Source organism: Triticum dicoccoides, chromosome 6B (genome assembly GCF_002162155.2).
Source record: "Triticum dicoccoides isolate Atlit2015 ecotype Zavitan chromosome 6B, WEW_v2.0, whole genome shotgun sequence".
NCBI classification, from domain to species: domain Eukaryota; kingdom Viridiplantae; phylum Streptophyta; class Magnoliopsida; order Poales; family Poaceae; genus Triticum; species Triticum dicoccoides.
The window spans coordinates 680463435-680478662 of NC_041391.1; the positions used below are offsets into that span (position 1 = coordinate 680463435).

Here is a 15228-nt window from a genome sequence, read left to right on the forward strand (position 1 = left end):
TGTTGGAAATATGCCCTAGAGGCAATAATAAAAGCATTATTATTATATTTCCTTGTTCATGATAATTGTCTTTTATTCATGCTATAATTGTATTATCCGGAAATCGTAATACACGTGTGAATATATAGACCATAACATGTCCCTAGTGAGCCTCTAGTTGACTAGCTCGTTGGTCAACAGATAGTCATGGTTTCCTGACTATGGACATTAGATGTCATTGACAACAGAATCACATCATTAGGAGAATGATGTGATGGACAAGACCCAATCTTAAGCATAGCACAAGATCGTGTAGTTCGTTTTGCTAGAGCTTTTTCAATGTCAAGTATCTCTTCCTTAGACCATGAGATCGTGTAACTCCCGGATACCGTAAGAGTGCTTTGGGTGTACCAAACGTCACAACGTAACTGGGTGACTATAAAGGTGCACTACAAGTATCTCCAAAAGTGTCTGTTGGGTTAACACGGATCGAGACTGGGATTTGTCACTCCGTATGACGGAGAGGTATCTCTGGGCCCACTCGGTAATGCATCATCATAATGAGCTCAAAGTGACCAAGTGTTTGGTCACGGGATCATGCATTATGGTACGAGTAAAGTGACTTGCCGGTAACAAGACTGAACGAGGTATTGGGATACCGACGATCGAGTCTTGGGCATGTAACGTACCGATTGACAAAGGGAATTGTATACGGGGTTTGATCGAATCCACGACATCGTGGTTCATCCGATGACATCATCAAGGAGCATGTGGGAGCCAACATGAGTATCCAGATCCCGCTGTTGGTTATTGCCCGAGAACCGTCTCGGTCATGTCTACGTGTCTCCCGAACCCGTGGGGTCTACACACTTAAGGTGTGGTGACGCTAGGGTTGTATGAATATGAGTATGCAGCAAACCGAATGTTGTTCGGAGTCCCGGATGAGATCCCGGACGTCACAAGGAGTTCCGGAATGGTCCGGAGGTAAAGATTTATATATAGGAAGTCTTATTTTGGTCGCCGGAAAAGTTTCGCACTTTATCGGTATTGTACCGGGAGTGCCGAAAGGGGTCCGGGGGTCCACCGGGGGGGTCCACCTGCCCCGGGGGGCCACATGGGCTGTAGGGGGTGCGCCTTGCCCTATATGGGCCAAGGGCACCAGCCCCAAGAGGCCCATGCGCCAAGAAGACTTGGAGAGGGGAGAGTCCAAAGAGGGGAAGGCACCTCCGAGGTGCCTTGGGGAGGATGGACTCCTCCCCCCTCTTGGCCGCACCCCTTACTTGGAGGAAGGGGCAAGGCTGCGCCCCCCCCCCTCTCCCTTGCCCCTATATAAAGGGAGGGGAGGGAGGGGCAGCCGCACCCATAAGCCCTGGTGCCTCCCTCCTCCCTGCAACACCTCCTCCTCCTTCCGTAGTTGCTTAGCGAAGCCCTGCCGAAGTTCTGCTGCATCCACCACCACGCCGCCGTGCTGCTGGATCTTCATCAACCTCTCCTTTTCCCTTGCTGGATCAAGAAGGAGGATACGTCATCCGCTCCGTACGTGTGTTGAACGCGGAGGTGCTGTCCGTTCGGCACTAGGTCATCGGTGATCTGAATCATGGCGAGTACGACTCCATCAACCCCGTTCCATTGAACGCTTCCGCACGCGATCTACAAGTGGTATGTAGATGCAATCACTCTCCCATGACTCGTTGCTAGATGAACTCATAGATGGATCTTGGTGAAACCGTAGGAAAAATTTTAATTTTCTGCAATGTTCCCCAACAGTGGTTGTGGACGTAGATCTTGTCAACTTGCTTGCCGCCACTAGTCTTATCTTGCTTCAGCGGTATTGTGGGATGAAGCGGCCCGGACCAACCTTACACGTATGCTTACGTGAGACCGGTTCCACCGACTAACATGCACTAGTTGCATAAGGTGGCTGGCGAGTGTCTGTCTCTCCCACTTTAGTTGGAGCGGATTCGATGAAAAGGGTCCTTATGAAGGGTAAATATAAGTTGACAAAATCACGTTGTGGTTATTCGTAGGTAAGAAAACGTTCTTGCTAGAACCCAATTGCAGCCACGTAAAAGATGCAACAACAATTAGAGGACGTCTAACTTGTTTTTGCAGCAATTGTCATGTGATGTGATATGGCCAGAAGTTGTGATGAATGATGTATGATATATTGTGATGTATGAGATCATGTTCTTGTAATAGGAATCACGACTTGCATGTCGATGAGTATGAAAACCGGCAGGAGCCATAGGAGTTGTCTTTATTTTTGTATGACCTGCGTGTCATTGAAGAACGCCATGTAAACTACTTTACTTTATTGCTAAACGCGTTAGTTATAGAAGTAGAAGTAGTCGTTGGCGTGACAACTTCATGAAGACACGATGATGCAGATCATGATGATGGAGATCATGGTGTCATGCCGGTGACAAGATGATCATGGAGCCCCGAAGATGAAGATCAAAGGAGCTATATGATATTGGCCATATCATGTCACTACTTTATATAATTGCATGTGATGTTTATTATGTTTTATGCATCTTATTTACTTAGAACGACGATAGTAAATAAGATGATCCCTTACAACAATTTCAAGAAGTGTTCTCCCCTAACTTTGCACCGTTGCTAAAGTTCGTCGTTTCGAAGCACCACGTGATGATCGGGTGTGATAGATCCTTACGTTCACATACAACGGGTGTAAGACAGTTTTACACATGCAAAACACTTAGGGTCAACTTGACGAGCCTAGCATGTACAGACATGGCCTCGGAACACGGAGACCGAAAGGTCGAACACGAGTCGTATGGAAGATACGATCAACATGAGAATGTTCACCGACGATGACTAGTCCGTCTCACGTGATGATCGGACACCGCCTAGTCGACTCGGATCGTGTAACACTTAGATGACTAAGGGGATGTCAAATCTGAGTGGGAGTTCATTAAATAATTTGATTAGATGAACTTAATTATCATGAACTTAGTCTAAAATCTTTGCAAAATATGTCTTGTAGATCAAATGGCCAACGCTCATGTCAACATGAACTTCAACGCGTTCCTAGAGAAAACCAAGCTGAAAGATGATGGCAGCAACTATACAGACTGGGTCCGGAACCTTAGGATCATCCTCATAGCTGCCAAGAAAGCATATGTCCTTGAAGCACCGTTAGGTGACCCACCTGCTCTCCCAGCACTGCAAGACGATTTGAATGTTTGGCAGACACGTGCTGATGATTACTCCCTCGTTCAGTGCGGCATGCTTTACAGCTTAGAACCGGGGCTCCAAAAGAGTTTTGAGCATCACGGAGCATATGAGATGTTCGAGGAGCTGAAACTAGTTTTCCAAGCTCACGCCCGGGTCGAGAGATATGACATCTCCGACAAGTTCTATAGTTGTAAGATGGAGGAAAATAGTTCTGTCAGTGAGCACATACTCAAGATGTCTGGGTTGCACAACCGTATGACCCAGCTGAATATTAACCTCCCTGATGAGGCGGTCATTGACAGAATCCTTCAGTCGCTCTCACCAAGCTACAAGAGCTTTATGATGAACTACAATATGCAGGGGATGGTAAAGACCATTCCTGAAGTATTCTTTATGCTGAAGTCAGCAGAGGTTGAAATCAAGAAAGAACATCAAGTGTTGATGGTCAATAAGACCACTAAGTTCAAGAAGGGCAAGGGTAAGAAAAACTTCAAGAAGGACGGCAAGGAGGTTGCCGCGCCTGGTAAGCCAGTTACCGGGAAGAAGTCAAAGAATGGACCCAAGCCTGAGACTGAGTGCTTTTATTGAAAGGGGAAGGGTCACTGGAAGAGGAACTGCCCCAAATACTTAGCGGATAAGAAGGTCGGCAACACCAAAGGTATATTTGATATACATGTAATTGATGTGTACCTTACCAGTACTCGTAGTAACTCCTGGGTATTTGATACCGGTGCCATTGCTCATATTTGTAACTCACAGCAGGAGCTACGGAATAAGCGGAGACTGGCGAAGGACGAGGTGACGATGCGCGTCGGAAATGGTTCCAAGGTCGATGTGATCGCCGTCGGCACGCTACCTCTACATTTACCCAAGGGATTAGTTTTAAACCTCAATAATTGTTATTTAGTGCCAAGTTTGAGTATGAACATTGTATATGGATCTCGTTTAATACGAGATGGCTACTCATTTAAATCCGAGAATAATGGTTGTTCTATTTATATGAGAGATATGTTTTATGGTCATGCCCCGATGGTCAATGGTTTATGCTTAATGAATCTCGAACGTAGTGTTACACATATTCATAGCGTGAATACCAAAAGATGTAAAGTTGATAACGATAGTCCCACATACTTGTAGCACTGCCGCCTTGGTCACATTGGTGTCAAGCGCATGAAGAAGCTCCATGCTGATGGACTTTTAGAGTCTCTCGATTATGAATCATTTGACACATGCGAACCATGCCTCATGGGCAAAATGACCAAGACTCCGTTCTCCGGAATAATGGAGCGAGCAACCAACTTGTTGGAAATCATACATACCGATGTGTGCGGTCCAATGAGTGTTGAGGCTCGCGAAGGATATCGTTATGTTCTCACTCTCACAGATGACTTGAGTAGATATGGGTATGTCTACTTGATGAAACACAAGTCTGAGACCTTTGAAAAGTTTAAGGAATTTCAGAATGAGGTAGAGAATCAACGTGACCGAAAGATAAAATTCTTACGATCGGATCGTGGAGGAGAATATTTAAGTCACGAATTTGGCACACACTTAAGAAAATATGGAATCGTTTCACAACTCACGCCGCCTGGAACACCTCAGCGAAACGGTGTGTCCGAACGTCGTAATCGCACTCTATTAGATATGGTGCGATCTATGATGTCTCTTACCGATTTACCGCTATCATTTTGGGGATATGCTCTAGAGACAGCTACATTCACTTTAAATAGGGCACCGTCTAAATCCGTTGAGACGACACCGTATGAATTATGGTTTGGGAAGAAACCTAAGCTGTCGTTTCTAAAAGTTTGGGGATGCGATGCTTATGTCAAGAAACTTCAACCTGAAAAGCTCGAACCCAAGTCGGAAAAATGCGTCTTCATAGGATACCCCAAAGAAACCATTGGGTATACCTTCTACTTAAGATCCAAGGGCAAGATCTTTGTTGCCAAGAATGGATCCTTTCTGGAAAAAGAGTTTCTCTCGAAAGAAGTAAGTGGGAGGAAAGTAGAACTCGATGAAGTACTACCTCTTGAACGGGAAAGTAGTGCAGCTCAGGAAAATGTTCCTGTGATGCCTACACCAACTGAAGAGGAAAATAATGATGATGATCAAGGTACTTCGGATCAAGTTGCTACTGAACTTCGTAGGTCCACAAGGACACGTTCCGCACCAGAGTTGTTCGGCAACCCTGTCCTGGAAATCATGTTGTTAGACAACGGTGAACCTTCGAACTATGAAGAAGCGATGGCGGACCCAGATTCCAACAAATGGCTAGAAGCCATGAAATCCGAGATAGAATCCATGTATGAAAACAAACTATGGACATTGACTGACTTGCCCGATGATCGGCGAGCGATAGAAAACAAATGGATCTTTAAGAAGAAGATGGACGCAGATGGTAATGTCACCATCTATAAAGCTCGACTTGTCGCTAAGGGTTATCGGCAAGTTCAAGGGATTGACTACGATGAGACTTTCTCTCCCGTAGCGAAGCTTAAGTCCGTCTGAATCATGTTAGCAATTGCCGCATACTATGATTATGAGGTATGGCAGATGGACGTCAAAACAGCATTCCTTAACGGGCATCTTAAGGAAGAACTGTATATGATGCAGCCGGACGGTTTTGTTGATCCTAAGAATGCTAACAAAGTATGCAAGCTCCAGCGATCCATTTATGGGCTGGTGCAAGCATCTCGGAGTTGGAACATTCGCTTTGATGAAATGATCAAAGCGTTTGGGTTTATGCAGACTTATGGAGAAGCCTGCGTTTACAAGAAAGTGAGTGGGAGCTATGTAGCATTTCTCATATTATATGTAGATAACATACTTTTGATGGGAGATGATATAGAATTCTTGGACAGCATTAAGACCTACTTGAATAAGTGTTTTTCAATGAAGGACCTTGGAGAAGCTGCTTATATATTAGGCATCAAGATCTATAGAGATAGATCGAGAAGCCTCGTAGGTCTTTCACAAAGCACATACCTTGATAAGATTTTGAAGAAGTTCAAAATGGATCAGTCCAAGAAGGGGTTCTTGCCTGTATTGCAAGGTGTGAGATTGAGCTCGGCTCAATGCCCGACCACGGCAAAAGATAAAGAAGAGATGAGCGTCATCCCCTATGCCTCAGCCATAGGATCTATTATGTATGCCATGCTGTGTACCAGACCTGATGTAAACCTTGCCGTAAGTTTGGTAGGAAGGTACCAAAGTAATCCCGGCAAGGAACACTGGACAGCGGTCAAGAATATCCTAAAGTACCTGAAAAGGACGAAGGACATGTTTCTCGTTTATGGAGGTGACAAAGAGCTCGTCGTAAAGGGTTACGTCGACGCTAGCTTCGACACAGATCTGGATGACTCTAAGTCACAAACCGGATACGTGTATATGTTGAATGGTGGAGCAGTAAGCTGGTGTAGCTGCAAGCAGAGCGTCGTGGCGGGATCTACATGTGAAGCGGAGTACATGGCAGCCTCGGAGGCAGCGCATGAAGCAATTTGGGTGAAGGAGTTCATCACCGACCTAGGAGTCATACCCAATGTGTCGGGGCCGATCAAACTCTTCTGTGACAGCACTGGAGCTATTGCCCTTGCCAAGGAGCCCAGGTTTCACAAGAAGACCAGGCACATCAAGCGTCGTTTCAACTCCATCCGTGAAAATGTTTAAGATGGAGACATAGATATTTGCAAAGTACATACGGATCTGAATGTCGCAGATCCATTGACTAAACCTCTCTCGCGAGCAAAACATGATCAACACGAGAACTCTATGGGTGTTCGATTCATCACAATGTAACTAGATTATTGACTCTAGTGCAAGTGGGAGACTGTTGGAAATATGCCCTAGAGGCAATAATAAAAGCATTATTATTATATTTCCTTGTTCATGATAATTGTCTTTTATTCATGCTATAATTGTATTATCCGGAAATCGTAATACACGTGTGAATATATAGACCATAATATGTCCCTAGTGAGCCTCTAGTTGACTAGCTCGTTGGTCAACAGATAGTCATGGTTTCCTGACTATGGACATTAGATGTCATTGACAACGGGATCACATCATTAGGAGAATGATGTGATGGACAAGACCCAATCTTAAGCATAGCACAAGATCGTGTAGTTCGTTTTGCTAGAGCTTTTTCAATGTCAAGTATCTCTTCCTTAGACCATGAGATCGTGTAACTCCCGGATACCGTAAGAGTGCTTTGGGTGTACTAAACGTCACAACGTAACTGGGTGACTATAAAGGTGCACTACAGGTATCTCCGAAAGTGTCTGTTGGGTTGACACGGATCGAGACTGGGATTTGTCACTCCGTATGACGGAGAGGTATCTCTGGGCCCACTCGGTAATGCATCATCATAATGAACTCAAAGTGACCAAGTGTTTGGTCACGGGATCATGCATTACGGTACGAGTAAAGTGACTTGCCGGTAACAAGACTGAACGAGGTATTGGGATACCGACGATCGAGTCTTGGGCATGTAACGTACCGATTGACAAAGGGAATTGTATACGAGGTTTGATCGAATCCACGACATTGTGGTTCATCCGATGACATCATCGAGGAGCATGTGGGAGCCAACATGAGTATCCAGATCCCGCTGTTGGTTATTGCCTGAGAACCGTCTCGGTCATGTCTACGTGTCTCCCGAACCCGTAGGGTCTACACACTTAAGGTTTGGTGATGCTAGGGTTGTATGAATATGAGTATGCAGCAAACCGAATGTTGTTCGGAGTCCTGGATGAGATCCCGGACGTCACGAGGAGTTCCGGAATGGTCCGGAGGTAAAGATTTATATATAGGAAGTCTTATTTTGGTCGCCGGAAAAGTTTCGCACTATATCGGTATTGTACCGGGAGTGCCGAAAGGGGTCCGGGGGTCCACCGGGGGGGTCCACCTGCCCCGGGGGGCCACATGGGCTGTTGGGGGTGCGCCTTGGCCTATATGGGCCAAGGGCACCAGCCCCAAGAGGCCCATGCGCCAAGAAGACTTGGAGAGGGGAGAGTCCAAAGAGGGGAAGGCACCTCCGAGGTGCCTTGGGGAGGATGGACTCCTCCCCCCCTCTTGGCCGCACCCCTTCCTTGGAGGAAGGGGCAAGGCTGCGCCCCCCCTCTCCCTTGCCCCTATATAAAGGGAGGGGAGGGAGGGGCAGCCGCACCCATAAGCCCTGGCGCCTCCCTCCTCCCTGCAACACCTCCTCCTCCTTCCGTAGTTGCTTAGCGAAGCCCTGCCGAAGTTCTGCTGCATCCACCACCACGCCATCGTGCTGCTGGATCTTCATCAACCTCTCCTTTCCCCTTGCTGGATCAAGAAGGAGGAGACGTCATCCGCTCCGTACGTGTGTTGAACGCGGAGGTGCTGTCCGTTCGGCACTAGGTCATCGGTGATCTGAATCACGGCGAGTACGACTCCATCAACCCCGTTCCATTGAACGCTTCCGCACGCGATCTACAAGTGGTATGTAGATGCAATTACTCTCCCATGAATCGTTGCTAGATGAACTCATAGATGGATCTTGGTGAAACCGTAGGAAAATTTTTAATTTTCTGCAACGTTCCCCAACAGAACAGGGGTGGAATTCCCGTACTCTGCTAGGCAGGTACGCGCCGCACAGCCGAGCAGGGCGATGAGGGCTAGGACAGCGGCGAACTTGGCCATGGTTATCGCTAGCTCGGGGGGTGTTCCTGGTGTTTGGGAAAGGTGAGGCGGAGTGTTGGCGCGAACCGGGGAAGGAGAGCGAGAAAGAAGACCAGCCTGTCCGCGCCGCTCGCTGGTGATGGCGAGATTGTCGAGGTGTCCGGTTCATGGTGCACAGTGTCTCGGGGGAGGTTAAATAAGTTTAAAAGGAAGGAGGCTGGGGGAGGTGGTGGCAGGGCGGGAGGTTTGCCAAGCAGAGAGCCAGGCTGCCTATCGCAGGCATCCCGGGAAGGAGCAGCGAGCGGGTCCGTGGCTGCCAAGTTAGCTTGTTGAAGAGATTCAAAAGTTTGAGGGGAAGCTGACTTGGCATCCTGAAGCGATTTGGAGAGGACGAACGTGATACCAGGAGTGCTGAGCGGCGACCGATGTACTATCGAGTCGACGAGACGAGCGCAAGGAAAAAATTATCCTGGTAGGGAAGGACGACGAAGCTAGAACAACCAGAGAAAAAGTGATCCAGGGCCAACTTAACTAGACCAGCACTGGGTTTGGCTACTGCTGAAATTTGACTTATCCAAAGTAAAGAGTGGCAATTAGGATCAGGTGGTGCATTGGCAGGTGGAAGAACACCTACATTGAAACTACGCAGGATGAGGGAACGAAACTTGAACCCAAGACGTAATGGACGAACCTGAACTGCATTCCGAGACGAGCAATCCCCAGCTCGAGGTTGCAGGTGCACGACCCTCCCGAGAGACGGCGATGGAGGAGGCGAGGCAGGCACGACCGGCTTGGTGAGCAAGAAGCGGACATCAACCCCGGGTCTTCTTAGGTCGCCAAACGAGACGACAAGGTCGGCGACCTCTCTGTTGGCAACGAAGAAGGAGAACTCATCTTCGGCGACCATGGTAGAAAGGAACTGATTGGGGTTGCCGCCGAACAGGCAGTGAAGGAAGAGATCACAGAGCACTGGGGTGATAGGCAGGTGGAATTGGAAGAAGGTTGCCGTAAGTTGGCAGCAAGGCGGCGATGGAGCCGTAGGGGCAGTGACAAACGATTTTAGCCTAGCGCAAGCAACGTTTTCAAACTTGAGGCCAGTTGAGTGGTGAAGAAAGAGCGTGTCCGACAGGGAGCAGCATGACTGGAGGTCGCTCGAGCCCGATAGAGGGGAGGAGGACGGCTGGAAGGGAAGGAAACACATCGAGAAGAGCCGATGGTGAAAAGGTTTAAGGTTAAGGATCGAGCGCACGAGAGCAGCGTGCGGGACAGAGAACAGGAAAGTTTGGTTGTTGAGCAGACGGACATTGAAGCACCGAGCTACTCCACCAATGACTGCCTGAAGGAGTGCACCGGCGAGCAGCTCATCGAAGGAGAGCTTAGGAGAAGAGATGCGGAGGCGGACGAAGTGGGTGGATGGAGCAAAGGCGGAGTCCGGCAGGACAAGAGGAAGGAGGCCGTCCCCATCTCCGATGCCAAGGAAGAGGCGGAGGGAGGCCTGCGCCAGGCGGACGTAGCAGGGGGAGGCAGCCGGTGGCGGCCGCCCAGAGGCGGCGGAGGTGGGAGGTGGGAGAGGAGAGGCCATCAGAGAATGTAACCCATCCGCCATAGGATTTGTGATGCGCTTGTGTCTGCTTCCTGGAGCAGCGGCTAACTGTGGCGGCTAAAGGGTTTAGGGTTTAGGGTTTAGGCCTAAACTCTATATGTCAATATGTGTATATAGACTCAAAGCAAAAATAGTGTATATAAAACCGTTCATTGTGTCGGTGTTCTACGTATTCTGTTTTGGTGTATTTTACTTCTACTTCTGTAAGGATAATTTGGTCAGAATGAGGCCAGGTCTAGCCATCACTCGCAACCACATGCGTAGACACTTAGAAAAGATAGAGAGGCTGCTGCACCACTGTCCTTGGTCGTCATGCCATGACACTGCCCTTGTCGATAGTCTGTCGGCGTTTCCTCACGTACACTGGTTCTTGTCCAGCCCCCTTTGTCCCCGGGTCCGGCCTGTCCGGCCGGCTGACTCCGTGGGGCGGCCGCTCTGGCTCGGGACTCTGCTCCCCGACGTGGATGCGGTGCAGGGTGGTGCACGCGGAGCAGACCTTCCTCATCTACCAATCTGGAGGGTTGTACTTCCCCTATGGCACTCTCTTCCCTGTAGGTTCCGGTTGATGGTGGCTTGAGGTTGCTGGATCCGGAGCAGACAGAGGTTGGTGGTGTAGGATTGGGACCGGAGGAAACTTTGGTCGGTTGGCCCGGCAGTGGTGACGTCTCTTGGTGTCGTTTTCCTCCTTGGAGGCACAGTCAAGGTCCCTTCTATCCACACCTGATCCCCCTCACGGACGAAAGTCCAAAATCTGCCTTGGATTTGGCGGCGGCAGCGCCTTGCGCGTCATACCCTCCTTGGAGGCGCCGTCTTGGGAGGCTTGGGTTTGCGGGAAAGGGTTGTTGTAGGCGGTGGGCTTCGGGTGACAAGGGCTTGAGTGACAACGGTGTGTGGACGCTGGCAGGTGGAGCGGCGTGGTTTCTACCGTATCATCAACGTCTGGTCTCGGTGGCGTGGGTCTTGGCGTCAGATGCGTGACGATGGACGCCCGCAGGAAGGTGGCACTGTCTGGCGGCGTGTCGGCGTCAACAGCAGGCCTGGCAAGGTCGATGCGTTGGTACCTTCTTTGAATATGGATCGGTGAAAGACGGCGGCGGTGACCTCTCAGAGTGCGCCGGACCGGTGTGTGACCTAGGCCCGGTATGTGGCTGGGCTGGGACATCCAGCTTTAGATGTTAGCTTTTGGTGCAATGTCTGTTTGGTATTAGGTTCAGACATTCGGCACTCTTTTATCAAAGGATAGGAGTAGCGACAGGTGTTGCCAAGATGATGGCTTCAGGCTTAGTGATGTATTACTTTGTAAGGTCTTTGTGAATAATTATCAAATGACTGCATGCATGCATCGCCCAGATTCAGAGGCCGGGGGTATATCCTCCTTTTCTAAAAAAAAAAAAACTGGTTCTCGTCCAGCCGATCGCCCTCCTTACAGTGTCAAAACTGTACGTGGTCATTGGTTCCTAGCTGAATAATAGATCCATTCAGCGTGAGTCTGTTCACAACTTGGCGTAGTATAGTTAATGTTTCTGTTAGATAGCTAGGCCATCGCAAACGGATCGTAGGATGGCACGATTGCATGTGCGGCGTGATGGCAACACGACGACAGTCGGGTCGACATGGGATCGCACGGCCGACTTACCCGTTCAAAGCTGGTTTTACGTTTGAGTTCTGTCAACGTATAAATAGAGCTAAAGAGCAAAGCCGAAGGAAGTTGAACGACACCAAAAAAGAATCTCGCGTGCGTATCTCCCTGTGTTCTCTTTTCCACAGTGTACGCGTGTGTCTTCCGGTCTGTGATCCGACACATGTTACTTGGAGAATTGGTTTCAATTTGTTTCAATGATATTTGACTGTATGAAACATGAATTTCTTGATTAATAATATGAGAACTAAAACTATAATTTATTGTATTTGATCACTTCATTGTCGTAAAATACTTACTGAATATAGGTAGCATAATAGGATGGAAACTGGCTGAGGCTTTTCTCATACACATTTGCATGTTGACATGGCATCTGTGCCGATGTGGCATATTTGTTACTTGAGAGAAATAGATTAGTGGAGATCACCTACTTAGTTATACGAGATAATACCCCATGCATTAATGCAAGAATTGGTTGCAATTTACTTCATTGCGAATTGGTTTGTGGAACATGAATATGTAGATTAATAATCTGAGAAATGAAACTAAAAATACATTTGATTTATTGTACTTCATTGTTATATAGTTCTAAAAGAGTAATTGAATATAATTAGCATAATGGTATGAAAAGCTTGTTTAAATAGATGGTTGCATGTTGTGGTGGGCTTTTTCAATGCATGGTTGCATATTGTGCTAGCATGTTGGCATGTGGAGAAAAATTAGTTAGCAAGAATCAACTATTTAGTTAGAGAAATTCCGAATAAATAAGCTAAGAATTGCTTAAATAAGTAATTTTTTAGGTTGAGCAAATAATAGTCTTCCTTTGACACAAAAGAGACATCTAGGAACACACCAAGAGAATTATGACATCACTATAAGTAACAAAGAATTACAGGAGCAAATTGTTATTCAAACAACTTTCATAAGGGGAAGTTGAAAAACGGAATGCCACAACGCAATAAAATGAAATAATAAATACAACAAGAGGGAAAATTAATTTTAAAACAACATTACAAAGGTAATCAAAATAAACATCAATGGAAACCCGAGAAAGCAAGAGCTTATTCTCAATCTCAGCCGGTTGAAAAATTGCAATGATGTGATAAGATCAACAAGATTAGTGTGAGTTGACGACACGACAATTCCTCCTGATCTCAACAGGGGCACGATCGAGAAAATCGGTCCTGGTCTTGACTTCGATAGCACCCATCCTTACCATGGCTGCCTTGAACTTCTCCTCCCACACACCGTTGTCCTTGGCATTGGCACGCACCGCTGCACTTGTATCATCTGCCTTCATAAGTGCGGCATCTGAATTGAAGAGCACCTCGTGGCTAAGCACATTCTTGTAGTACTTGTTGTCAACCTTGTTAGGGGTGTTGATGTCCTGCACCACCGTGTTATCAGTTCCATTGTCTGACTTGCATTGCTCCCGGAGAGAACTCATTAGCGTGGGGTCCATGTCGGAGGTGCTTGGGTTGAGGCGGTCGGAGAAGGATGAGTTGAAGGACGAGCAATGTGAGATTCCAATGGTGTGTGCACCAGAGAGGGTCACCATCTCGTCGGCAGTCAACCCCTTGGAGGCGAAGTTGGCCTTCAGCTGGTCCACGGTGGCGAAGGGTGGTGGTAGGTTGGGGAGTGTCTCATTCTTGAAGGAAACAAGTCCATCATAACGGCCAGCTGTCATGTTGAAGTAGACCTTCTTGTTGCTGAGGAAGTAGGTGGCATCACGCCCAGCGAAGGCCAGGACATCAGCGCATGAGACAACGTCACTCCCACATTCCTTCTCGATTCTAGCCTTGGCGGCATCAATCACCTCGAAGCCACGCAGGCTCAGGTTTGGGACACCCAACTTCTCTGGTGGGCTGTTGGGATCCACTTGATCCAGAAGAACAGAGGCATCACAACCCTACAAATAAACCATTAAACACCACATACACATCAGCCTACATATATTTCATGACACAAAAACATTTATGTATGTGGAGGTTTTAATGTTAAAAAGTCTTACCCTGACGAAGCAATCGTGGAAGAAGAGACGAATGAGTCCAGCCATGATACCGGCGCTGGCATCACGCACAACTTCCCTCACGATATCTTCCGCGCGAGGGCATGACTGCTGGTAGTAGCCAACCACGAGTCCTTTGGTGGGTGGGCTAGGGGTGGGCGGTGGAGGGCTAGGTGTGGTCGGGGTGTATGGGGGCGGAGGACTTGGGGTAGCTGGTGTGGGCGGTGGAGGGCTAGGTGTGGTCGGGGTGTATGGCGGCGGAGAACTTGGGGTAGCTGGGGTGGGCGGTGGAGGACTAGGTGTGGTCGGGGTGTATGGTGGCGGAGGACTAGGTGTAGTCGGGGTGTACGGTGGCGGGGGACTAGTTATGCTTGGTATGGACGGAACAGGGGTGGGATTCCCGTACTCTGCTTGGCAGGTACGCGCCGCGCAGCTGAGCAGGGCGATGAGGGTCAGGACAGCGGCGAGCTTGGCCATGGTCGTCGCTAGCTCGGGGGGCTGTTCCTGGTGTTTGTCGTGATCAGCTTGGGTGGACTGATGAGAATACGCGCTGCTCGGCCTGCTATTTATAGCAAGCTAGCTCGAAGGGGGAGAGCCTGAGCTCTGGATGACAATCGTGGGAGGAATGTTGCCGGAAGAGGCAAGTGGGAAGCGAACGTGGGGAGCACAATGGCGATACAGCTCAAGCAGTTGACATTCTTACGCTGCTCCAGCGCATTATACTGGGCGACAAGGCCATGAGTAATCGGGGAATGTTTTGTTATTGCATCGTGTACTGCAAGGGTGATTATTGAAGCGACTTAGATTAGTGCTAGTAGTGGTGGTGGTGGTATTATTTAGCCCAAGGAAAGGCAACGCGGGAGAATGGGAAACTGCCGATCGACTGCACAGTGCACACACGTTTTCCTGGATGAGCACGTACACTTTGGATCAGTGGTGAACTGCTGTCATGGATGGGCAGGATGCCAAAGCTCAACTAACACACGCCCGGAATGTCAAAGCTCAACTACTAATCAAGTTGCCAACTAGTGACATACTAACAGTTTAACAGCTAGCTCGTTCAAGCAGTTGACAACTTGACATTATAGTATTATACCGAGCAGCTGCTCCGGTACATCCATTATACCGGACGACAAGCCGATGACTAGCTCAACT

At 48.3% G+C, this 15228-nt stretch overlaps 1 protein-coding gene and 1 pseudogene across 1 annotated transcript; both read right to left on the reverse strand.

Moving 5' to 3' along the window:
• The window catches only part of LOC119322713, a 10360-nt pseudogene extending 1516 nt beyond the window's left edge, over positions 1-8844 (reverse strand).
• A 4078-nt stretch (positions 8845-12922) lies between these two features.
• On the reverse strand, positions 12923-14590 carry LOC119326780 (peroxidase 2-like). The gene is made up of 2 exons (XM_037600388.1): positions 14077-14590; positions 12923-13974 (listed from the first exon to the last, which is right to left on the reverse strand). Exons 1-2 carry the CDS (start codon positions 14548-14550, stop codon positions 13183-13185), a joined length of 1266 nt encoding a protein of 421 aa, XP_037456285.1. The 5' UTR covers positions 14551-14590; the 3' UTR covers positions 12923-13182.
• Positions 14591-15228: the final 638 nt, after the last annotated feature.

Excerpts from the sequence above, each read along its gene's own strand:
- LOC119326780 (XM_037600388.1), bottom strand. The coding sequence starts at position 14,550 with ATGGCCAAGCTCGCCGCTGTCCTGACCCTCATCGCCCTGCTCAGCTGC. Across the intron at positions 13,975-14,076 it reads TCCACGATTGCTTCGTCAGG|GGTTGTGATGCCTCTGTTCT; the intron begins GTAAGACTTTTT and ends GTTTATTTGTAG.